The following is a 27,190-nucleotide window of genomic DNA, read 5'->3' on the forward strand; positions in this document are numbered from 1 at the left end:
GGGTGTTATTGCTTATGGCTGTGTGTATATAATATATTATTGCTGTTTTATTACAAACGTTTCACATTTGTTGGTTTGGTTATTTAGAAGTTGAAATTGAATATTTAATTGTGATTTGTGAATGGTTATTTTCACTGTTTTACATTTGCATGCACTCAAAATAAGGCTGGGTTAATGCAACATATAAAGATTGAGATATATACAAACCTTTCTTTAATTTAAATTATTTAACATTTAACCCAGTGGCTGATTTGTTCATATTATACCAAAAATCAAACAAAAGGATAGATTGCTCTTTTTGAAGTAATGATAATGATTATTCTTATTAATATTACTTTAGCTCAATTATACTATTGTTTTTTTTTTGTATTAACATGATTGAAACACAATCATTAAAACAGTTCAGAAAAAAGTATATTTTTTCATTTTATCTGTAAATGTGTGCAATTTTTTTGTTATCAGTCATAACATGGAAGTAATTATTGGCTTTTTTTGGCCAGAGCCAAGATTGTAATTAAGGCTGCGCGATATTGGAAAAATCTAGCATTGCGCTATTTTTTATTTTGTAATATATATTGCGACGTGAATACAGTTTCACCAGATGACTTGAATATCTCTATTTGGAAAGAATATAGTATGTTAGATCGATTGGAATGATTCTGTAATGGGAGTGCATCTCCATAAGAGAGTGCATCTCCATAAGAGGTCCACCGACACATTTTGAATTTGGTCTGTGCTATTTGCAGTGCGTTTCTGTATTTGCATGTGTTGCATTTTCATGCATAACTATCTATAAATACAATCAAGAAAAAGATATGATTAAAATAAATTGTGTTTTATCGTGTCCCGTATCTAACAGTATTCAAGTACAGCAACTGAATAAAAATATATAGAAATAATTCAATAAAATTAAATGTTGTTAATGTCACAAATGGTACAATTTCTTATGCCTGAATGCTTTTAAGGCCATTATACAAATCGCAGGTGTCAAAAACAAGCAAGTGATGAATTATAATACAAACTCAACACTGCATATCCTGCGATCTGAATATTGCGAAGGATCACATTATGATATCGATTCTGAAACGATATATTGTGCAGCCCTAATTGTAATGTAAGTGAATTGCTGTATTTTCATGTAGAAACTCAATTTTGACAGTTCATTTAAAAAAGTGTTAAGAAATCAGTATTTAAAATTGCTGTTAACTAGCTGTGTTCTGCTTTATTGTTCTGTAAAGACAGAATGCTTTGCCTTTTTGGTAGTTTGAAGAAGTGTAATCTATAGTCATATGCTGATTTAGACAAGTATAGTTTATCAGATAAAGTAGATGCTCCATTCATGATTTTTAACATACTGCACTACATAGACTCATAAAGTTTTATTTTTTTTAATGGCATTGATGGTTCCATGAAGAAATTTTAACATGTATAGAATCCTTTCATTCCACAAAATGTTCTTTATAGTGGGGAAAAAAAGGTTATAAAATGTTCTTCAGCAATAAATGGTTCTTAACTGTTGGCTGAGAAGAACCAAAAATGCAAAGTCCCTGCTGTGGAATCTTTAATTTTAAAGTGTACCAAAATATATAGGGCTATTATTATGTTCTAAACTAAACTAAGCCAGTTTCTCCACCATTGTTTTGTGGTTTAAAAGTGGCATAAAAAGTCTTGAGGACAATAATAATAATGCAAATAATTGATTAGACTCAGCAAATGTAGAAACTTAGGCTTGTGGATCTAAAAGACTAGTTTGTATCAGCGGCTAGACTATACAACCACACGGCAGGATTGATTATTTGATGTATGCATAGCTCTGGTCAATATTACCCTGTGGTTTCAATACCACAGTCACAACACTAACCACTCTACCCGAAACAAGAATGTAAGGATTCGGAGACCAACAAACAATAAACCCACAGAGAATTCCAGCAAAATCCAAATTAAAGCTGCTTTCAGATCCTTATTTGTGACACGCTTCAGCACCATGAACGAACACAGCGCAGCTATGAAACTATTAGACTTCTGAAGATCGATTTCAGTATTGTGAAAACGCTGCTTGATTTTTCTGACAGGATTGAAGTGGAGAGCGAGTTGCACTGTATTAGTATTCCAGCTGCCCGGTCACTGCACCGACGCAGTGGTTTCGCGTGTTGTTCTCAATGAGATTTGCATAAGGGACGGCGTGGGCTCCCTGCAGACCTGCTGCTTTTTATAGTGTGTCCACGTCTGCAACAATAATGGCAATACACCTCTATCTAAGAGTCTATATTTACTGTATTTGTCTCTCAGGTTCTGATCATAAAAGAACAGTGTGATAAAAGAACAGCAGGGGTAGCTTTATATAAAACCACAAATGTACATATAAAAAAGTACTTGTTAAAAGAAAACAAAATAGTTGTGTGCTTTTAGATTGGTCATAAATGATGAATGGTTTTGAGCCATTTAACCAATTTGCCAAAAATGGTAAGCAGAAAAACTGTTTTCAACAAAGATGATAGTAAATAAAATTTCTTGCTGGGCAATAATAAATCTCATCTAAAATAAAAGTTTGTATTTACTTTAGGAATGCACCAGTCAAGATAATCTGCTGCAGTTCAAACTGAGCATCAGAATAAGGGAAGAAAGATGATTTAAGTGACTTTGAACGTGGCATGGTTGTTGGTGCCAGACGGGCTGGTCTGAGTATTTCAGAAACTGCTGGTCTACTGGGATTTTCACATACAACCATCTCTAGGGAGAATGAGACAGAGAATGAAGAGAAAAGGAGAAAATATCCAGTGAGAGGCAGTTCTAGGCACAAATGCCTTGTTGATGCCAGAGGTCAGAATCAGACTGGTTCGAACTGATAGAAAGGCAACAGTAACTCAAATAACCACCCGTTACAACCGAGTAATGCAGAAGAGCGTCTCTTAATGCACAACACCTCAAACCTCAAGGCAGGTGGGCTACAGCAGCAGAAGACCACACCCTGTGCCACTCCTGTCAGCTAAGAACAGGAAACTGAGGCTACAATTCACCCAGGCTGACCAAAATTGGACAATAGTTGATTGGAAAAATGTTGCCTGGTCTGAAGAGTCTCAATTTTTTTTTTGCTGTGACATTCGGATGATAGGGTCAGAATTTGGCATTAACATCATGAAAGCATGGATCCATCCTGCCTCGGATCAATGGTTCAGGCTGGTTGGGGTAGTGTTATAGTGTAGGGGATATTTTTTAGCACACTTTGGGCTCATTAGCACCAATTGAGCATTGTGTCAACGCCACAGCCTACCTGAGTATTGTTGCTGACCATGTCCATCCCATATGACCACAGTGTACCCATCATCTGATGGCTACTTCCAGCAGGATAACGCACTATGTCAAAGTGCAAATCATCTCAGACTGGTTTCTTGAACATGACAATGAGTTCACTGTACTCAAATGGTCACCGCAGTCACCAGAGCTCAATCCAATAGAGCACCTTTGGGATGTGGTGGAACGGGAGATTCACATCATAGATGTGCAGCCGACAAATCTGCAGCAACTGCGTGATGCTATCATGTCAATATAGACCAAAATCTCTGAGGATACTAGTACCGGTACTAGTAAGGTGTACTTAATAAAGTGGCCGATGAGTGTTTATGAAATATTTCTTTTAACACCAGTAATATTTATGTGACACATATATAGAACATATTTATTTATGACAATAACAAATTAAGCCAGTGCTGTTGCTTTTATGTAAATCATACATTTTGCTGTTCCAGAAAAGTATTGACTCACTGAAGTGCAGTTGGTTTCTTTTATCCTCCATTTCTTTTATGGTTTTATGCCAGCGCTTGACATTTTGTACATATTAAATGTATGTCAGATATGTTGTACAAATTATATAATGCTTTTTGCAAGATTTTAATAATTTTTAAAATAATATTTGAAAAAAAATCCTCCATATAATTAAACTACTGACATTCGTTTTTCATATTATTGACAATATGCTAATAGCTTTAAATTAATTCAGTAACGGCCATTAGATAGGTGCATCCCTAATTTACATTATGTATGTGTGCTGCGTATATTTATTATGTTTGTACATAAATACTCATGCATATTTTTGCAAATTATTTTCTATATTAAACATATCATTATTTACAGTTGAAGTCAGAATTATTAGCCCCCTGAATTATTAGTCCCCCCTGTTTATTTTTTTTCCCAATTTCTGTTTAATTTCTTTGCCATGATGACAGTAAATAATATTTGACTAGATATTTTTCAAGACACTTCTATACAGCTTAAAGTGACATTTAAAGGCTTAAATAGATTAATTAGGTTAACTAGGGAGGATAGGGTAATTAGAAAAGTTATTGTATAACGATGGTTTGTTCTACAGTGTAGACAATCGAAAAATTTAGAACTTTAAAGGGGCTAATAATTTTGACCTTTAAAATAGTTTGTAAAAAATAAAAACTGCTTTTATTATAGCCGAAATAAAACAAATAAGACTTTCTCCAGATGAAAAAATATTATCAAACATACTGTTAAAATTCCGTGTTAAACATCATTTGGGAAATATTTAAAAAAGAAGGGGGTTTAATAATTCTGATTTAAACTGTATTATTTTAGTCAAATTGTAATATTAATGCAAAATAGTTCTTGAATATAATACAAAATGTATACAAATGAAAATTTTTATGCATGTGTGTATTTACATAAACATGTACATATCACACAGACATATATACATAAATATGTATACAATATATATATATGTATACAATATAACACACAATATATAATTTTATATAACAAACCTCAATATGCTCCAAATACTTCTTATATTAACTTTATAACTGTAATATAGTGGGTAGTTTTAAAAAAAAAAACCCAACTGGACATGAAAAACCTCTTCATAAAAGAAAACAAACATTCATTTTGAGGCTTTGTGTTTGCATGTCCTCTTTAATTTGATCTTTCTCCACAGTGTGAGCTTTAGGCTTGATCATACTGTTCTTGAGGAAGCCACAAACACAAATGGCCATGATTTTAGGATTATTTTGGTGTCTGAAACCTCAAAAATGTGAGACTGCGGAGGATAATAGTTGTAGCTGAAATCGACTGCTTTTGCTGCATTCCTGCCTGTTTAATGGACAGATGCAGATTTTGTGGAACTCAGCAGACCATCATTGTTCATAAAGGAGAAACAACATCTACAAAACTCCAAATGCTATATATATTTGCTTTATATCTGCAGTATGGTTGAAAAAGATGAAAAGGGTGTAGGCTTAGAATGTGTTCTGTTTACTTCCTTGTATTCTTTTTTTTTTTTTCTTTTTCTTAAATGTTTAGCATAATTTAATTAACACACTCACTAATATGTCATTGAGTGTACCATTAATTTAGTTTCCAGAAAAGTCTTTTCAGGCATATTTAGAATACCAACCATTTAATTACATAATAAAAGACTTGTAAGGATAACAGTGTAGCTCAGAAATACTAATTTATTTAATTAACGAACTTATTGCTGCTATTTTTCAGACCACTAGGTTTTTACCCATTTTTTTTCACCAAAATATTTTTAAAAAAATTTTTTAAATGAAGAATGAATTAGTATTGGTTAAAAGCTGTGGAACTGGTGCATCCCTGTTGAAGTTTTTTGTTGTTATGGTTTATACTATTTGCAAAAATCTAATCCTAATTTGGTGTCCCTGCAGGGTTTAGCTCCAATTTGCCTTATCACACCTACCTGGATGTTTCAAGTATACCTAGTAAGACCTCGATTAGCTTGTTCAGGTGTGTTTCATTAGGGTTGGAGCTAAAATCTGTAGGACACCTGCCCTCCAGAAACAAGTTTGGTGATCCCTGCTTTAAGTCGTTTCAGTGCAAATATATAAATATCAAAAGTTGCAGTTATTTTTTATTATTTGAAAATATTTTCATTTTTAACAAATGCTTTTTGTTGAGAAAATTAGGTTTCTGCATAACTATTGAAACTGTTTTCAACTTGGATAATATGAAATGGATGCTAAAAAATTATGGTTAGATAAAAACAGAAAACTTAAACGCTATGTAAAATGATCATAATATTTCACAATAAAATTTGTCAAAATATTTAAACGTGTTTTCTTTCCAAATATCAATAAAATATTATGCAAAATCTAGAAAAACAAAATAGGTAAATACTAACATTAAAATGCACTCTCAGAAATAAAGGTACAAGAGCTGTCACTGGGTCAGTACCTTTTCAAAAGAGGTACCTCCTGTACCTAAAGGTACCTCTGAGGTATCATTATGGACCCTTCAGGTGCAAATATGTACCTTTTGAAAAGATACTGCCCCAGTGAGTATGTTTACATAGACACCAATAATTCTGTTTTAATGTGATTAAGACAATACTTTCATTAATATTCTACCATGTAAACAGCAATTTTTGATTAATTTAATCAGATTAAGGTCATAATCGAACTAAAGAGAAATCAAATTAAGACATGTGGAGAATGACTATTTTAGTTGCATTATTCAAGTGCAGTACAGACATGTAAACACCTTAATCAAACTATTACTGTCATGTAGGACTTTTCGCTGCGTTTTGCGACAGGACACACACACACACACACACACACACACACACACACACACACACACACACGGCTCTTTGACACTCTTTGCACCTACTGAGTCAGTGAATGACCACAGACACCTGCATCGTGAAATACTGAGGTTTATTCTTCCATTCAGCATGCGGTATAAACTTCCATTTAAACCGCACTCTTTCAGCAGTTCATAGTTGCATCCAATATCTCGTTTTCTCACGGGGGGCATGCATGAAATGCGCACTGAAGGAAAGTGAAAGTACCAAACTGCAGTTAAAGTCGACAAATTAAAAATGAAACACCCTGTCTTAACTAGATTAAGGCAAATAATTCGATAACTGATGTCCATGTAAACATAGTCAGTGACACCTCCTGTAGCTTTTTTTTTGAGAGTGTATGAAGTCACAAATTATATCATTCTGTTGATTAGAATGTCAAAATCATAGTTTTCTAAATATGTAATATGTATTTAGAATATGTTTACAGTAAAACTGGCTTGAAGCGATGCAGAGTAATAATGTCCATGTTTAATCAACCATCAAAGAAGTTCCCTATAAAAACAAAACAAAACACACTATACTCTTCCCTATACAAGCTATACTTTAGCTGCATATTCCAGTGTCACTGTCTGTTTTTTAGTCAACTTGTTTTTTATTTTATTTTGTATTTTGAATAAGACATATCGCACAAAGCACAGTGTCTTCTTATCTCTCATTGGGATGAAGCAAAAGTGGAAGTTCAGTGAGGCTGAGGTCTGTCTGTGCTCGGGTTGAATCGATCAATGCCCCAGGAGATATTCATTAGCATTTCTCTCTCCTCCATTCATCCATCCTCCACTTCTACTGACAGTCCATTACAGCCTGATGTGGCCTGTCTGTTTTCTGAATCCCTCTGTTAGCTCGCTTCGCTCATTTTATTTGCCTGTGTTATCAATCCTCTCCATCTATGCCTTTCAGATAATTGCCAATTTTCTGTTTGAGGTCATTTCTTGTGCTCTTCTCGTAATTGTTTTTTTTTAGGTTAGCCGGTGATGTTTTAAACAAATCACTGTTTTTTTGTCACATTAGATGATCAATCTGAAGTGTGACATCTGTTTTTCTGGTTAATTATCAATGTCATTTTTTTCTTTTCTTTTCAGAAATTCCCATGATTTATCATCAGTAAAATGATTTGTCATTAAACATAATGGGCCTTTTTCAGTAACGAGGTTCAACCAACTCAGAGTTTAAACTTGAGTTGATTTAACGAGAGATTAAATACTCAAGTCAATCAAGTCTGAGTAGACTAATACAGAGTTACGCGTGCACACTGCAACTATAAAAAGGCATTATCAATAGAGCACAGATATTAGGAGTCGCCATGGCAACATCTGGAAAAAAGTGATCAGCATTTCTTTCTCCAGCTGAACTTGATGTGCTTATGCCAAGTTATAGCAAATATGACTATATATTAAAAAAAAACACTACTGCATCGGCGAAACAGGGAGTTAGTGTGGAAAAACATAGCTGTTCAAGTTAATGCGCAAGTTTACATTTAAAATATTTAAAGTATTTACATATTGAAGTATAATAAAAAAAGGAATGTAATGTGCGACGTTTAGACTTTTCACTTGAAAAAAGTGTGGAATTGGCTGTAATTTTGAAGTTATTCCAGATGTGATTCCATTAAATTACATAAAATAGGCTACTGCATAGTTTCTACAACAAACTTGACAAAACAAGAATGCATATAACCTTCACTTAATGTTCTGTGGAAGTGTTTCATTTAAGGTTCCCACTTTTACACCTGTTGATCAATTTAAGATGCAATTTCTAAAATTGAGATTTTAATAGATGTTAAAGTGCACTTGTGTGTCTGCAATTTTTATTTATCAAGTGGTAGATGTTGATATGACATTTAGAATGTTAGCAGTACTAAAAAATAGTTTTTAGAACGAGTAATAATCTCATTAATCTAATTACAGTACATGTTCCTGTCACATTTCAGCTAATTATTAATTTTTTAAGTAATATCAAAGGTAAAACTTAAAACTATGGTATTGAATTTAATTGTATTTCTCCCAAAAAAGGACAAGTCATTCTCATAACGTTGTTTGTGTGACTGAAATGTAGGCAATAAATGACTAAAGCTAAGGCGAGAAATAGGCTTTGTCTTTAAAAAAGGGGAGGAGTCCGATAGACACTTAGAGTTTAAAGAATAAAACCTGCTCCTGACCAGGTTAGGTTCACAGAGTGAGTCAGGTAACTGACTCTTAGTAAAAGTTACCTCTCTTTCAGAAACAGGCTTGCCTTACCCTGCTTTCTCCAGGGTGCCATTTTGAAATCGAAAACCTAGAGTTTCTCTCATTTCAGGATTAACATACTCTGAGTTTTCACTTATCCTCCTTTCTGAAACGGGGCCAATATAATGTGTGTCATGTGAGTATTTTATCATCGCTTGACAGGATGTTTAAATGACACACAGAATCATCCCTCAACCAAAGGTAAATGTTTTTACTATAAATAAAAGGCCTGGAGGATTTTAAAACAAAATCAATAATTCATCATTTAGATTGATTTAAATTTTATGACAAGTAATTGGATTTGGATTTTGCACTGCCTTGTCAGCGTCCCGCTTCACATTACAACATTAAGTAAATTTCCTGGCATGAATGTATCAAAAATATTTTTTTCATTACGAATATACATAACTAAGAACTTAATCTGGACCAGTTGAAAAGTAATTTTTCTTGATTATTTCATTTTGTTTGTAGCTCTCCAGATTTTCAAATAGTTGTAATACAGCCAAACATTGTCAAATTCTAACAAACCATGCATTCCAGATGATTCATAAATCTTCAATTTATTTTGACAAAAAATAATGCAACTATCGATATTAATGATGACTGTGCTTAACCAACAATTAATAAGATGTATTTATGTATATGTTTAACAACAATAAATTGATTAATCCTTGAAATTTCTAATGTTTGATGAAGTTCTTACTACTTAAAGGGACGAAAACTGAAAATTCTGCCATTATTTACTCACCTTTTACCTTTTCCAAACTGGTCTGCGTCTTTCTTTAGTTGAACACAAAAGATGATATTGTTTACAGTCAATGTTTACAGATTTTCAGCTTTCTTCAAAATATCTTCTTTTTTGTTCAACAGAAGAAAGTAACTTGTAAAGATTTGAAGGGTAAATTTTTATTTTTGGGTGAACTTTCTTTTTTTTTTTTTTTGCCAAAGTTTACATGTGAAGTCTCATTCATAGCTTTTTAAGGCCATTGAGAATATTACAGGTTACTGATCGCTCCTGAACCTGTGATCACAGTCACAGAGGGATTGCAGAGATGTTTGTCCTCTGGTAAAGTGAGTGTTTTTCTGTATTACAGGAGACCCCTGGAGATGAGTGAATGCACACGGTCTGCTGCCCTGAACCCACTGATATAGACGGACAGAGGCACTACAGACGACCACCCTTAAACGCCAATGACCTTCACCATTGTACGTCTGCCATTCATTCTCAATAGATAAATTTTTAAGCTGTCATTAGCCCCTTTTACACATACAGACCTTTTTGTAAAATTACCGGCAATTTTCCAGAAAGGGAACATGTATAAACAGGCCTTTTTTGAAAATACCGGTAAATTCGTTCTGGCAATTTACCGGAAAGAGAAGCTGTCACATTACCGGTAATTTGCCAGTGTGGTGAGAAATCGAGTCCCCCCTGAGGATTGGGTTTGACTTTAGGACCCCAAGTGATCCTATTGTTTTACTGGAGTTGTTATAGGTATAGTTTGTAGTACCTATTTATAAAGTATATAAATTATGAACGTGATTTCATATACTGTAATGTAAAAAGCGTGACAATTTCATTTCACCATTAAAATGGCATGTATAAGGGTTATATTGACCCTTTCCTATACTTGTGTATAATTAAAGGCATGAATGGGTTATGACAATGAGCATTTATCTTTTAAACTTTTTAGTTAGCCCAGTTAGCTTATGTGCTAGCATAATCATACCCCTACTGTTAGCCCCCTGGCTACAATAAAAAAAAAGCCTGGAAAAGTCTTTGAATATTTTTCTTGACACATTTAGCTGCTAGATGTTAGTCAGATAATGTTTATATGATCTTTCTTAATGCCAACTGTGATTAAAAAGTATCTATAAAATGCTCATGATAATTAGCTGTTTGTTTACCTTCAAGCTTTGCTTCAGTTGCTTGATGCGTGTGCACGTGAAGCAGCTGGTGAGCGCCAGCACACACATACATATTAAGTACCATCAACCATTAACAAAAGGCCGAACCCTTCTATGTATACAAATCGCTACAAATACATGCGGAGCTGTTTAGAGGTCATTTCTGGTTAATGATGTCAGAATATACCGGTATTTTGGAATGGATGTGTGAATGGTATTTTCTGGAAAAATTCTGGAATGTTCTTGCCTGTGTGAACAGCGTTTTTTTTTTTTTTTTATCTACTGGTAAAGTCATTCCGGTAATTTTCAGGATGTTTACCGGTATACATTTTTATTTTATTTTTTATTGATTTATATATTTATTTTTCTATATTTTTGATTTTCACACTGGGAAGGTCCTTGTTGTATGTGTGTGAATGTAAGGGTGTATGGATGTTTCCTAGTGTTGGGTTGCGGCTGAAAGGGCATCCGCTATGTAAAACATATGCTGGATAAGTTGGCGGTTCATTCCGCTGTGGTGCCCTCTGTTTAGTAAAGGGACTAAGCCGAAAAGAAAATGAATGAATGAATTATTATACCTTTGCGAGGGTCCTCTTTTTCTTAAAAATTTTATTTGGAAGATATGCATAAATATATTCTATACATCTCATTTGTCAAAAGAATAATTATTTTTGCTATTTTTTTATTTTTTATATTGTTTTTAGATTATACAATAATTTTATAATTCAGCTTTGTTTGTTTTTGTTATACTTTTTGTTTTGTTTTAATTGTTTGTCTTTTTATTTATATACCATTTAGCATATAATAGTAAATATCATTTAGAAGTAGTATATATCATTAACATGTACAGTTAATTTGTCTAATTCTCAGACCATACAAGATTTTATTTTATTTTTATCTTAAAACATTTAAGAAATGTTTAGCTGCAAAATCATATACAGGTCTGAAGGTGAGTAAATTAAACCAAACTTGAATTTTGGGATGAAATATCTCTATAAAGCCCTATCTCTATAATCTGATAGTAAATCACAACCTCTCTTGTGGCTTATTGTTTTATTATTAATAAAACTCTGGATAACAGCCGAAATGTCACATATTTTAACCAATATGGTTGGATTTAAGAGTGGATGTTGCACCTTTTCTAATTGACATTGTTATATTAAATCATTCCTAATGTCATATTATCTGTTTATAGCAATGAGTGGTGCTCATTTAATTATCGGTTTGTTTTGCTTTACAGGATCCATTTGTTGTTGTGTCTCAGATTCTGTAATGGAAAATCGAGGTGAGTGTTTTGCCTTATTTTGCTCGGCGTTGACACTAATGATGCTGAATAATTACGAGGAAACCGTTCCATTTGTAGATGGTGCTTATTAAGGCTGCGTCTGTCACATTTACATTTATTCATTTAGGAGATGATTTTATTCAAACCGACTTAAACATGACAGACATCCTTTAGATTAGTTTAGGAAAGATTTAAGGAATTACAATAAGGAATGCAGTTCTTACAGATGACATGAGTTTTTATTATCTTGCTTTGGTTTCAAAATGATCTCTTTCCACATTGTTTTCCGAAGTTTTTTTGTTGTTGTTGTTGTTCAAATCATACATTTAAAAAAATCCTCTGCTACAATCATTGAGCTTGTATAAAAGTAAATTATCTGAGGTGATGCTCAGACCAGACATAATCAAGTTCTCTTTATTGTACAATGTGACGTTTATTATGGGCAACACTCTGAACATAGAATATCCAGCACATACTGATATATAAACATCTTTTGGTAACGTATGCATCAGATGGTTAAACAAGTCTCATTGTTTCCAAATACCTCCGTTTTCAAAGTCCACACTACAATGAGAATATGCCTTTTATCATCTTGGTAGAATATCTTCAAAAAGCAAAAAAAAAGGGCTTCTGTTGATGTAGCGATTAAAATGGAGCGAAAATAATATGGCTTTTAAGTTTTTGGTGTATTTTTAACTAGGGATGTGTGGTTCTAGTCGACTACATGGTACTCCTACTAGTTGACACTGAAAGCAATAGTCGATTAAGATAAAGAAAATAAAATCATTCAGATCTCTATTAAAATTAACTACATGAAGGATGAGTAAGGAGTTCTAATGAAGGGAGTATCTATTTCTCCAAATGAAGACCCATTTTGGTGATGGCATGGGATGTCCAGGTTCTTTACTAAAATTCTATTTGCTTAATTGACTACTTCAATTTCTGCCAAGCACGTTGTTTGAAGTGCAGGGATGTCTATTGTTATTGTTCTTGTGGGTGTGATGTTGGCTAACTTAAAGATGAAGAATTCTGTCAGGCCCAGAAGTTTTGAGTAAATTAGCTGTATACATTGGTGGATGTTGAGTCTATACTCTTCTTCTTCTATTTTTTTTCTTTAAACAGTCATCTAAAATTTAATAATAATGCAAGACAAGTGCCTGGTATATTTGTGACCAATTTTAGCTGCATTTATTGATGGATTTTGCTTAATAGATTAAAACTAAAAATCTTCCATTTAAACAACATTTAAATTAGTCATAGCCAGGCTCAGACAGAATCTGCGGACTGTTTTTGTTTTTTCTGGGCAGAATTTTGTACAGTAACTACAATTTAAAACATTAAAAAAAACTACTGTTATTTAAGATTTACAATTCAAATCCAATTCAGATCCACTTGTTTGGTAAGCAAATCAAGTTTCTCATAGCTACTAAAAACAGAAAATATAACTTTACAAAAAAAATCATAAAGACATTTGCATATTAGTCAATAGCATTACTGGAGGAATAGGGTCAGTGCTTTCAAAAAGGTCCTGAGCATCTTAACTAATGTCAATGGAATACTTAGAAGAGAAGTTAACCGTAAGTAATAAAATCACAAATATATTAATTTTAACAAAGATGCTAATTAAACCATTTGAAATATGGCTTAAACTTTGAGATGAAATGTACATTAAGTCTTAATAATGTTATAAAAGCAGCACAGTTTTGTATTCATTCCAGGTTATTGCAATCATAATGTGAGCAATTGCACGGACCCCATATGCTGATACACGTGCATCTTTTTTTTTTTTTTTTTTATAACTGTTTCCATTCAATTCCCAACTCACTGTTTGAGTTTTCAAGATGGTTATTTTCTATTAATTTAGTGTATTTTTTGTGTATTTGCCCATTCAAGCCCTAGAAGATTTGAAATTACATGCAACATGCTAGTCATTTTGTGTCATCTTAGATATAAATGGTTTTAAATTATTTGCTGCTTTCGTGACACACAGATGATTGTTAAACTTTGTGTTTCATTCCACTGTGATCTGTTACAACATAATTTGTTATTGTCTGTGTGCACAGTTTAATGAGGAACAACTATAAATGGGATTCTTAGTAATTGTCTAAAGCTTCCTGTTCGCCAATAGAATGCTAGTTAAAAGCTTCATGTCGCCCTCTAAGAAAGGATATGAAGGTGGTTCCTTGAACAGATCTGAAGGCTGTTTTCCAGGTCATGTCGGGTTCTGGGTCTGGGCAGAACCAATGAGCTGATTCTGTTCTGTCTCTTTGGAAAGATGCCCAGTGTAGGTGCTGTAACTGGGACAGAGAAAAGCAGGGCTTCAGTTCAATCCTCTGAGTCATTTTTATTTTTTACATGTGTTCTTACTGTGATGCTGAACTTGGAACGCTTGCAAAGATATCCGAGATTTTGGAATGATTTAAGTTGAGAGAGGAGTAGGTCAGAGTTCCTTTTCTGATTGTTATCTGTTCAACTTGGATGTACAAATTTTATGTAACATGTTGGAACCATGTAGGACAAAGCTATTTTTGCTTGTGTTTTCGCCATTGCTTGCTTTATTGCTTTTGTTTTTCTTTCGTCTATGTTGTATAATTGCGGTTTTCCCCTTCTGCTTCTTTGCCCCCTATTCAGCATTATTGTTGCATGGTTTGGGGATTTCAGAGTTGCTGCACCACAGAAAGAAAGAATTGTTTGTTCTTGGTTCTCCTCAAACATTTGAAGGACGTGTTCAGCTTAAGGAGCCTAATATTATTACAGCATAAGCCAGTTCTATTCTAATGCCCTATTCTGCTTAATGTTCCCATCTACTGTATAAATTTCGGGTTGCATCAGATAGTCAGTCACTTTAGGTTGCACCATTTGAAAATTTGAGGTTTTTAGTGTTATTTTATTATTATTATTATATATATATTTTTTTGAAAGTCTCTAATAATCACCAGGGCTGCATATTGTTTGATTTATAATTTATAATTATATTTTATAGTTGCAAAACAATAATATTGCGAAATTTTCATTGAAATTGAAAACAGCAGTTTTGAATAATCGTCATTGTCTAATGATGAATGCTGAAAACAGTTGTGCTTCTAATGATTTCTGAGGAAATCCTGATGTTTTTTTTTTATGTATAGAATATTTAAATCTTTTGTAACATTACAAACATCTTTAATTTTTAATTTGTATTATTTTTGGTATTTACATATAAAAGCTAGTTTCTAATTAGGGATATAATGATTTATCGTGAGCAGGTTAAAACTCTCTTCAAAATGTGAAGATTCAAATTGGTAGAAATGTTGAATGAATCTTGATACATGTTTTGAACAGAGGGTGCGCTGTGTTTACAGGCGCAAACTCGCTTTACCTGCACAACAGCGGCAAGCAAGAGGTGTGGCGGTAGACTTAAATGACAGCCGTGAGGTGCGCCAGACAAACACAAACTGTGTGAAAACACTGCAAAAAGATGATTACTTACACTAACAGAACAACGAATATGATGCAGCGTAGTGAAAAACTACTGTCACAGGCATCTATACGCAAAAAGCTTTTAATAAGCCAAACCACGCTGACCGGAAGATTGGCAGCTCCGCTTGCTCCAACGAGTGCTAAAGTTACAGATATCAGTGTTTTCATAGTGAAAATGTAAAAGACTAAAAGAGAAAAGACTAAAAGATAATCTGCTAGATACAGATCCAGGTATTAAATTGTTCCCTCTTTTTTTTCCCTCTCTTTATCAATTCATTTTATGCAGCTTGTAGTAATTTGCTTATCTATATCACATATTGTATATTATAATCAGTATTTTATGCCAGTGGCCATTCCCCAGGAGCAAAGGGCGCTATTGCCGTCTTTAATTTGTATTGCTCATTTTTGGTTTGACATTAATTTTAAACATTTTGAAGTTTAAGATTGTTTTATTAAAGAGTTTTCTTTAGTTTTAATTATTCACTTTTTTTATTTGTATTTTGTTTTAAAATTGCAATGTAGTTATTGCAGAAAAAATTGTTTTTTTTTTTTTAAATAAAAAAAAGTGCAGCATTTGTGAAAAAATGAAAGGGCTCTTCACCTTAAATTTGTGTCAAATAATAAAAAAAAAATCGTGATAAAATCATGAATCGTGAGATTAGTATCGTAAATCAGATCGCATCGTGAGTCAGGTGAAGCGTTACGTCCCTTCTCATGTTGTATTTTTTGCCCTAAAAAGAAAGTTATTGACCCAATATATTTAATCTGATTCATGGATTATTATAGTTATGGATTATTTCAGGGATGCACAGTGTGTTGTCTTGCATATAATCATCAGCACGGAAACCTTATCTTTATTGTTATGGTTAACATTATTAACATTACAGTGCTTCCCACAGGTTTGAAATATACTTGCGGTGGTAGTCGTATTGAAACACACCATTTACCCACCTCACATAAATAGTTAACTATATGTGACAAGCAAAACATAACTTAATTTTTAACAGTAATTGTATTTATTATGACACTGTTTTACACAGTTTTTTTGAATGGGTTAAAGAAAAAATAAAAACAGAAATCCACTATTTCTCTTACAGGGTAAAATCTGCTTCTCTCTCTCTTTGAAGTTCAAAGCAAACTTAAATGCCAAAGCAATTTAGATATGTACATAAAATAGCCTATGTAATATATTAACATCAAATTAATAAAATAATCATGGCAGGAATAAAAACAGACAACATCTCTAAAAAAATCATCATAATTACACGATTAAAACTTGTAGATTATTTAATTAAGGTAAATGCGTTGATTAACCATTACTAATAGTGTACATTTATTTTGCATTCAGTTTAGACCAGCCATTTCATCCTTTACAAGCAGATAGTAAAGTTTCTGAATCGTTTAAAGAATCTATTATTTACTTTTTCTCTCGTTCTCGCGGCTGTGCACGCTGTCAGCTGTGAAGCAAGCGGAAAGTAGTCTTTAATAAAAGAGTAATGCAAAAATGCACACAGGCTTTAAAAAGCAAAAGTTGAATCCCAGACATTTTAGGAGCTTTAGAAACCCAGGTCGGACTAATATTTTAATTCCAAAAAGGTGCATCTCTGTGGGTCTCTGTTGACACGTCTCAAGCACACACAGAAGGAAACGGGTAAACGAGATATTTTCCACTACTTTATTATTCGCGGATGTTTGTTAAAAAAAATAATAATAATTTGTCCCTAAATATTTTTGGGCGGCCCGCCCATGTAAAGTCTATGTGTGGGACGCACCGCATTCAGATTTATCAGTCTGTGCATCACTTATTGACTTCCAAATATTAAGAGTTTTGGTATCTGGCAAATTTCCATATAAGAGCATCACTACTTTTTTATATATATTTTTTTAGAATAAACAACCCAAAAACTTTAATTTAGTCTGTCATCATTTACTCAATCTGATGTCATTACAAAAATTGTTTGCGATTAAAGACTTTGATGGTTTAAAGAACATAAAGGCACCAATATACTTGCAGCAAATGTGTTTTTATTATTACTATTATTATTATTATTATTGTTGTAAAACGCAAAAAGTTAAGGTAATTCAAATCATTTGAGGAAACCAATTGCAACAAACCATTTAATTTAAAAACTAGTCCAAATGAGTACTGTGAACTTAATCCATTTGAGTAAAAGAAGCAATTTGAGCACCGTAAAACCCGATAAATGAAGAGAACTCAAACCAACTGAGTACTGTAAAACCCAATAGGTTAAGGCAACTCGAACCGTTTGGGGAAACTGATTGCAACAAACCATTTGAGTTAAAAAAAATTATCTATACGAGTACTGTGAACTTACTCCATTTAAGTTGAAGTAATGAGGTATTTAATTAACTCAATACCTTCAACACTGAGTTCAAAACTCTTCAAATGAGTAGAATTCACTTTTAGTAAATTTTGAGTTACCTACACTCATTTCATTTGATAAAGTTGACTGTTGGGTTTTACAGTGTAGGCATTGATATTGAGCAGAGATCTGGAGCGTTGTTGATCACAGGATGGATCTGAAGCATGGCTGATGCTTCTCATCTAGTTTAAAGGTAGTTTTTATAAACACATCAATGCAGTTTAGGGGTTTGGGACAGAACTGCCGTGAATTGAGAAGTTGTCAGGCTGTAGGAAATGGGATTATGTGTGCAATCTGCTGTAGTTAAGTTACACAAGCTACACACTTCCACATTCCCATTCTCCGCTAATGTACTCTGCCGGATAAAATTGCATTCTTGAAATTCCTGTGGATGAAGATTTGCTAAAGTGTATTACCCACTGCTTCGTGCAGAGGGCAGGAGTCCAGATCCGCTGATCACTGAGTGCATTCTGATAGACTGAATGTTTAACTAAAAAGAGTGTTTTTCTTAGGGGAACGTCTTTTGTTTCTGTATAAATCCTAAAAGGAAAATAAAAGTTTCATCCTTCATGTCATTCCAAACCTGTCTGACTTTGTTCTCTGTGGAAAACAAAAGGATAAAACTCTGCCACCCGTAATGGTCTGCGATAAGACTTATTTAATTTGTACTTGTCCCAAACTATTCACAAATAATTGTCCATTCCAATGGGCTGCAACCATTTTGTTTCTTTTTTTGGTAACACTTAATTTTGGTAATCCATTTGAGTATTATTAGACTGTCTGCTTAATATCTGCTGGTACTGCTCCTTCAACAGACTGACTATAAGAAACTTTGCAAGTACATGTCAGCTTACACTAACCCTAACAGTCTCCTTATAATCTAATGAGAATTGGTTGGCATGTAGATTCAATGTAAACTAAATTTAATAAACAGCTCATCAAAATAAAGCGTGACTTTTTTTTTTCTTTTAGGTGGATGAGATTGTTAATATTTTACATAATTTGGATTGAAACGGCTCAATTTTTAAGTGTAATCTTTTTAACAACCCTGACTTGAACTTAATCTATTTAGTTTTGTGAAATGGAATAATAAATTGATTAAAATGTCCCAGTCACCAGTTGGATAACATCTCATCCTTTATTTAAACAGAAGTGCACAAGAATCATTCTTTTGTGATTGAAATAGTGGAATTTAGGTAGGTCTGGTCAAGGTTAGGTTAACTTTTTCCATGTGTTTCAACCATCAGCTATATTTTTACATCTGTTATCTTGCATCTTCGCAGCCTTCAAAGAGAATACTCCATTTGAAGGTTGTTATGCAAGATGTTCTTTTTTAATGTCAGGAACATCTCACATTCCAGTTGAGATGTTGGCTAACGTGATTTTATTTTTTATTTTTTTTGATGATCAGTTCCTCTCGCTTTTTTTCCCCTAAGCACAAAAGTCAAATGTCCGCCCAGCTGATACCATCTCTCCCTCCGCTGGCAGAACTTCCCTTTAATCCCTTGCCCTTATTTTGGTTGTTGTTCATCAGAACTCATACGCAAGCACACACACACATTCACTTTGCACTTTGACCTCTGCTTTAAGGAATGATAGGCATCCGTCGGCTTGTTCCCTGATCTGCTTTGCGAGCTCGTTTATGAAGAGGAGGGAGAGAAAGTGGTGTGGAGGGAGGGTCCCATGTGAGAGAGGGGGTGGAGAGAGTTGGAAGGAGGAGAGGAGGAGTACGCTGGAAGAAAAGAAGGGCAGTTGGCATGAGATCCACTCAAAGGAGAGAGAGAGAGAGAGGAGCTTGGGAACATTGGGTTGGAAGGTGGAAGAAATCATGAGATCGACGTTGGGTGACAGGAAAAGGGTTTTTGGAAGCTAAAAGGAAAAGCAGAAGACTTTGGGGAACTAGACCTGCTGTTGCTGTCCGCTGGGTTGCACCTAGGCAGGAGCTGTAAACAGAGGCCCTTAGGGGGCTGGAGCATGGGACAGACGTTTCCTCTAGAGACTGCACCTCAAAACTCCTGCGCATACTTGGGTGAGTCAAGAAAAAGAGTCTTTTAAGGCATCAATGTTTTCTTCAGGGGAGAGTTCCAGAGAATATGCATATGCAGATGACTTCTTTGGTCCAAAGCAGAAGGAATCCACTCATCTCCTCCTTGGGAATGTAGTCCCAGAAAGCACTGTCAAGCTATAAAAAACTCCAAAATTGGCATTAATGCAACAATAAAAGTTTGATCTGACTATTTTAATACTTGTTTTCTTTTGTTATTGAAATGTATTTTAACTAGAAGCTACAGCCTTTACTGTCTTTAGCCTGGGAGAAACCAAGCCAATGCTTGTCCCAAATGGGTTTTGAGCGACAGTCGGCTATTGTTTTTTCATTATGTTTCCCACTGTTGCATCTAGTTGGATGTTGTTGGTTGTTTTATGGTCAATTCTGTATTTTGAGTCTGTGATGGAGCTTGTCAAAGCCAAAGCACATAGTTGGCTGTCAACTTGTTCTTTGGTGTCAGTCTGGCACGTTGGTAACTTTTGTCATGCAAACACCTCCCAACAGTGGATCAAATACTATTTCAAGTAATGAGTGTAGAACTGAAATAGTTAAATTGGTGCCGTGACCCTGGTGGGAATGAGGTTTATTATTGTTGAAGCCGTCTAGTAGGAATTATGTGAGTAAACCTCACTTCTAGGGCCTCAAGATGATTACTGGCCACTGATGCTCGAGGGTGCAGTCTTTATTGTCTTTGTTAGTGCACTTTGTTAGTGCACAATTTTTGTATCTTTGTTTCTTGTTAAATTGACAGAAGTTGCTGAACAATATTTTAATCTAATGTTGAGGCAATTGTGGTTAATTACCCTACATGATCTTTCAGATTGCCTGTGATTGATGTACCAGGTTATCCCCAGTCATGTGTTGGCAGAATGAAGTAGGGTTGTGCGATATTAGAATAATAAAAAAAAAAAAACGGATAATGCAATATTTTGTTGTTCAGCCTTATATATTGTTACATAAGTACAGTTTCACCAGATAGGTGAGTAGCTCTGTTCAGAAATAATTCGTTAATTTACATTGTTACTGGTCTTATGCAAATACAGCAAAACGACTATAAACTGATTCAGTTCACGGAGCGAATTCATGGCGTCGTGACTTGTGTACATCAAACCAGCTGTAAAGTTGTGCATGCGCTGTGAAGGGGGAACAGGGGGAACCGAATTCTCCGGAACATAGTGAACAGCGGACGGGGAGGACGGGGGTTGAGGAGGGGTATCGGTAAAATGAGGTGCCGGATCACATTTCAGAGGTGCCAGATCCGGTGTGTTCCGGCACAAATTAAGCCCTGCCTACACATGACTGGTATGCAGGTGCACATTCGCAATTAAAATAAAAATTGCACACTAGATACCCTGCAAAAGAAGCATTTTTTACATTTTTGGAATATTGTTACCCAAGTTAATAAAAAAAATCTGGATTTTCCTCATGCATCATTAGTAAAATAATTATTACAAAGGTGTTAAAATGTGTTGTTAGCAGTGTAAAATAATGTACTTGTTATTTGTTTTGCAAGTAGCAGTGCCAGTAGTCTTTGAATTTAGTTTACATTACCTTGTATTTAATAAATTTGGCTGTGAATCAAAGGACGTAGTACATACTGTAGGCTCGTGCAACTTTGCCATGCTCAATGTGAGTTGGAGGAAGAATACGACATAAAGTTGGATTTGAATAAAGATAGATGTTTACAAACGGGATTGTTCCCATATTACTTCAGATAGTGGCAGTCATGATTTCTCTCATTCACACACCGGCCACAAGCTCGAGAACTGTGGTAAATCAGCTGATTGCTCAATGCTGGATATATATATGGCAATATATGCAAATCACAAATTTAAAATACACGTTAATGTTTGGATTTTAAAGATGTCAAGATACATATGCAATATATTTCAATGTATTGCAGAAATGAGCATTTACTGTATACATAATAATGACAGCATATAAGATGGCTGTGCTTTAAACGGTATGACGACTGTGCAACCCCTCCAGGCACTCCTTTGAGAACCAGACCAAACATTATGTGCACCCCTAGTAATGCATTTTTCAATATGATTTTAAAATACCCGTTGGTAATATCAAACATCAATGTGTTTTTATGTCTGCTTCCACTCTTACTAATGTACAAAAATATTGTCAGTCTTGCTTGTTAAAAGTTTTTTGCAAGTTTGTATAAATGTCTCAGGTGTCTCAATTTCAGCTCAAAATACCACATGGATCATTTATCACACTATGCTGTTAATGGCCTTTTTTGGGTGGAAGCCAGAAGTTAACAGCCTTTGAGTAAATCACATGTGCATCAGTATATTAGATCAGTTTAACTGCATCTCTTGAAAATAGCGACACACTACTAATGCAACTCAACCAGTCCTAGTGCCCTTGAGCTTGAGTTAAATTACATTTTAAGTTGAAATTCTGGATACTGTGATGTGTATTTCTGGAAGAAGGTTCAGCACTAAAATCCTTTGAAGGAGAATGTGGTTTGTACATTTGCAGATCTTTTTCATGCTCAAATGGCAAAGAGATTTAGGTGTAAAAACCATAAAGGCCCTGGTATTCTTTAAAACAATATGGTATTCTTTTTGGCTCTGAGAAACCATTGGTCCATGAAGATTACGTAGTCAGTTGGTGTAGTCACTCCGCTTTCTTTGATGTACAATTTAATCTGTATCTCATGTTCATGGAGGTCAAACAGGAGAACAACATCCAAAACAACAGCACCAAGTAAGCAACAAGAGTACACTGGAGGATGCAGTAGCAGAGCTGCTAAAGATGTATCTGCACATGTATGATTGCTTACGGAAAATAATTAACGGCTCTGAGGTGGTCACACACTGGACGAAAAGCATCACAGAATCACACCATGTTCTAAATTCCATTTGCTGTCTGTCCATGGCAAAAAAAGAAAAGAAATATAAAGATGTGGCATGCTGTGATGCTGCCTCTCATGCGACTGACCAGCCTGATCTCACAAGAAAGCATAACTATTTTACTTTTGTCAGTTTAGTGGCTAAAGCCCTGCCCGCACTGTGAGATTTCAACCGCGATTTTGTCATCTGAGACCAATTTGGGAAATCCTAAAAGATTCCTGAAATCTTTGGCTAAAATCTTTGATCGTTGGTTTGACATGTTCACAGACAGCTGCTTAGTGCCCGTTGCGATCAGATTTTCCTTCCAATGAAGTTCTGGCTGTGTCAGAAGATTTCAGACACTTTCCTGCAGTGTGACAGCAGCTGCGTTGAGCGTCAATCCAAGAACCAATAGGAGCTGTTTTTTTCTTCCTGGTTTTATTATTGAGACACGCTGTGTGCAAAATTGCCTCTACAGATTGTTTACGTTTGATGTTAGGAGCCATTTCAGAAAGCGGGATAGTGAAAGTGTCGCAGGTGGATGACGTCAAACTCCGGAAGAGATTTCTTCCATGTCTTGTACATCTTCATTGTCGTTCAGTCTGACGTTACGGCTTATGGCTAAGATCTTACAGTGTGACATGGGAGCCATGTTCGTGGAGTCTGACATGCTACAATCGTTCAGAATTCTAAAAAAATCTCACAGTGTGAGCCAGCCTTTATTCGGATGAATTTGTATGAGTTCAGTCTTACAAAAATAATAGAAGCAAATTGTACTTTTCATGAATGAAATCGTATCAATTCATATGAATTAGCCACTAAATCAGAAAGTTACGCATTGCTGTTATATAGCGTTGGACGGGCTGGAAAAAGCTGTTTGCGTTAAATGAAACTGTTCTTCTCTTACAGTCACCATTGTTGTTGTGTTTAGTGGATACACTAGCTGTTTTTTATGTGCATTTTGGGTGTACGCATAAAAAAGAAGCACATAGGCTTTGAAAATACGCATAATAAGTGTATCCGCATAACTGAGTAGGATAAACTTTTTATGCGATAAGAAAAGATGCGCTTAAACTATGATGTAAACACTTACTGAACAAATTCCAGTACTCGCATTAATGTGATTTTGTTATGAGAGATCATGTGATGGTAAAAATGTTGGTGAATGGACAAACCAGCAGGCTGAGCACATTGTAAAACGTCTAAAATGTTGTTTCGCTCATTCTAAAATGCCGTAACCATTTCACTATTAGTGTTGTTATCAATTGTCTCCAGAAGAGCGTCTGCTCTGTGTCTCATGCCTGCAACTGCCACCACGCATTCTTTATGTGTCAGCATTTGTCTTCTGACGTGCAAATCATTTATTTAATAAAGAAAAGATTGACGCATAGCTACTGACACTAACAACAGAACATATTTACAATTCTGCCTTCTGAAGGTTTAATATCCGTATACTACTTTCAAACTTCTTTTTTTCAACCAAGAATGAAAACGAACTTGGTTTGAACTATACCAGTGTCTTAACAACATCCTTTTAACTTAACTTGCCAAAAGCAAACTCTGGTGGAGCTTTTGAGGTTCCAAGACATTGAAGAAGCACTCTAATAAAGCATCTGCCAGTGGAAGCAGTAAGAGACAGTTGACTAGGTTTTAGAAGTGTTAAGCTCAGTGAGCATTACCTCGGCTTGACTTCAGCACAGCAGGAACGGGTTATGACTCAGCAGTGGGTCTCAGCTGAAAGTGGAAGGAAACCAGACATGGAGCCGTTCCGGAGGGCGGTGGGAGTCTTTGAATATCTGTGCTGCAATTATTCAGACATGTCTGTCTTTTTTTGATCCCTTCAATACTCTACGGGTGAAATATGAAGTCACAGGAACTGTACCTTTCTGTCAGCTGTGATTATGAACTAAACCCTGGTGGGTATTTTTTCCTCTTGCTCCTTGTAGCAGAGACAAAAAAAAACTAAATTTGAAATTCTTTTGCTTTTAAAACATGGTTGAAAATCCCAAATGTTCTAAAGTAGTAGACAAATACATTGATAATCGTGTTGCTTTTGACCATGTGTCAAAAGTTCTGTATCTTACATTACATCAAGTCTACAGCTGTCAACCTTTCTCATTCACTATTTCTAAACATTTGAACACTGCTTATTTGTGTGCAAAGGCCTGAAGTCTGAATCACGATGATCTTTGTGCAGTTTCCCCCAGTGCAGGGTGTGAGACGCCACCGATAGTGATGACAAACATGCAGACAAAGCGCAGCTGACATTCAGTTACTGCACAGAGGAAGCAATCAAGTCTTTACTGTCCCCCAGCCAAACACTACGGCTTGGTTTCATGTCACAATACAGGCATCTTTGTTCTCTCGGTGGTCTGCGCTCACTTTTGCCTCTGCCGACACTGCGTTTGTTTCCAGAGGTTTCTCTTTGCGGCCAAATGTCAATTTGCTGGAAGTATCTGAAACTTTTTATCCCTACAACAATGTGTCCAAATGAAGCTTAACCCTAGACAAAAGCGGTTCTCAACAGAGGTGGACTGTTTAATGGCACAATTTTTATCTAGTTATAGCTGTGTGCCTGTATATAACATAAAAAAAAATTGTTACAAAATAATGTTATTATTTAAAAACAAAAACGTAATTAAACTGTTAGAAAATTATAATTTAAATGAAAGTATTAAATTAAAATATAAAAATATATTTATTATTTTTTTGTAATGAGCATTTATTAAAAAATATTTAATGCCTCATGTAAAAGTGTTACATTTTATAAAATGTACATTTAAATAAAATTATATTTAAAAATATAAGTTAAAAAATAAAAAAATAAATTATATATATATATATATATATATATATATATATATATATATATATATATATATATATATATATATATATATATATATATATATATATATATATATATATTATTAATGTTATTCCATTATCAAATTATTAATATTAGTGTATAATTATAAATAATTATTGAGCCATTTTATTTCGAATGGGTATTAAGGTTATTATAACAAAAACAAATAAATAAATGAAAACTAAAATGTAAAATCTTTTTCATTAACTGAAAAAAAACAAAAACGTGATTTTATTTATTTTTCTTTAACTAGAACTAACTCAAACTGTATTGTGTGCATACAAAACTAACTGAAACTAACAAAAATGATAGCAAAAACGTCCTTCGTTTTCCTCTTTGTAAATGTATTTAATACACAAGCCTACTGTATGCCTTTTAGAAGTCAATCTATTTACTACAGGCTGTCAGGTGTTTGACCCGTACAGCACCCCAGAGTCTTGATGCCTTTGGCCAGATCAAGCTGGTTGTCCTTAATGGCCCGTTTCCACTGAGTGGTACGGTACGGTTCGGTTTGGTTTGGTACGCTTTTATAGCCGTTTCCACTGTCAAAAAGCGTACCGAACCGAACCGTACCGTACCACTTTTTCGTCACCCTTTCGAAAGGGTACCAAAGACGAGAAAGGGTACCAAAAGGCGGAGCTAGACGCGCAGCTGAACGCTATTGGTTTACAGAGATACGTCATTCGCTTACGCAACAAGCCAGAATGAAAACAAAAAACCCGCCATGTTTGAAAAACACAGCTGACGAGCCGAGACATTACAGCGGAATTATATATACATATAATAACGATCCATGGTCGACCTGGGCTCAAACAAACCTTGTCGTCATCTTGATAAACAGCCACAAAGCCAAGAAGAAGAGCAGATTTACCCTGTGCCCCGTAGTTTTTTACGAGCCAGTCTGAGGCGCGAGCGGTTTCGCTTTCTTGCTAGCGTTCGCGCGCGTCTAACATTATATCTGAAATAACAAACTTCTTGAGCTGATGACAATTACCTGCGCTTGATTATTGACGTGCTTTTAAAACCCGATCCTGTCAGACACTGACAAACGCGAGAGTGAAGCGTGAAGAAACAAAGGAGAAGCCGGAAAAAAAGGAGCACATTATTTCTCAGCAAACATGAACAAAATGCCATGTATAACTAACTTATTATCTTCACATTTTGGACTATTATGAACTCAGATTGACGGAATTACTGTCTAACAGAGGCTACATGTGCTGCTGAAGATTACAGACACAGATGAGAGGTTTTCACTGACTAGGCTATAATTTGTATTGTTTTGAACCTAAATACGGACGAAAATGTCTGCTGTGTGTAGTTCTTCTGTAGTTGGTAACATTTCGGAGACTGTAAGGGTCTTTATGTGTCTATATATGTTCATTTATTTAGTTATTTAATATAATTACAGACGGCTGTTACAGTAGGCTGTTTCGCACTATCATTGATCTGCAGTTATAATCAACTCATGTTCATTGAAAAATTACTAATAAACATTTCTACACAAGTATTTATGTGTGTAAAGCATCTGTTTTGTGAGAAGTGCTTTTC

At 34.7% G+C, this 27,190-nt stretch overlaps 1 protein-coding gene across 5 annotated transcripts in view; it reads left to right on the forward strand.

The window, feature by feature from the left end:
- The window catches only part of phactr4b (phosphatase and actin regulator 4b), an 82,670-nt gene that overhangs the window by 10,795 nt on the left and 44,685 nt on the right, over positions 1-27,190 (forward strand). For 3 of the 5 annotated variants that reach the window (XM_056474909.1, XM_056474910.1, XM_056474911.1), the window contains exons 2-3: positions 9,942-10,053; positions 11,993-12,037. In XM_056474909.1, coding sequence (XP_056330884.1) covers positions 12,025-12,037 — 13 coding nt within the window. In that variant the 5' untranslated portion in view covers positions 9,942-10,053; positions 11,993-12,024. Of the gene's footprint in view, positions 1-9,941; positions 10,054-11,992; positions 12,038-19,658; positions 19,910-27,190 lie in introns of those variants that run through there. The other 2 variants (XM_056474907.1, XM_056474912.1) reach the window with 1 other exon arrangement.

This window comes from Danio aesculapii, chromosome 16 (genome assembly GCF_903798145.1).
Source record: "Danio aesculapii chromosome 16, fDanAes4.1, whole genome shotgun sequence".
NCBI classification, from domain to species: domain Eukaryota; kingdom Metazoa; phylum Chordata; class Actinopteri; order Cypriniformes; family Danionidae; genus Danio; species Danio aesculapii.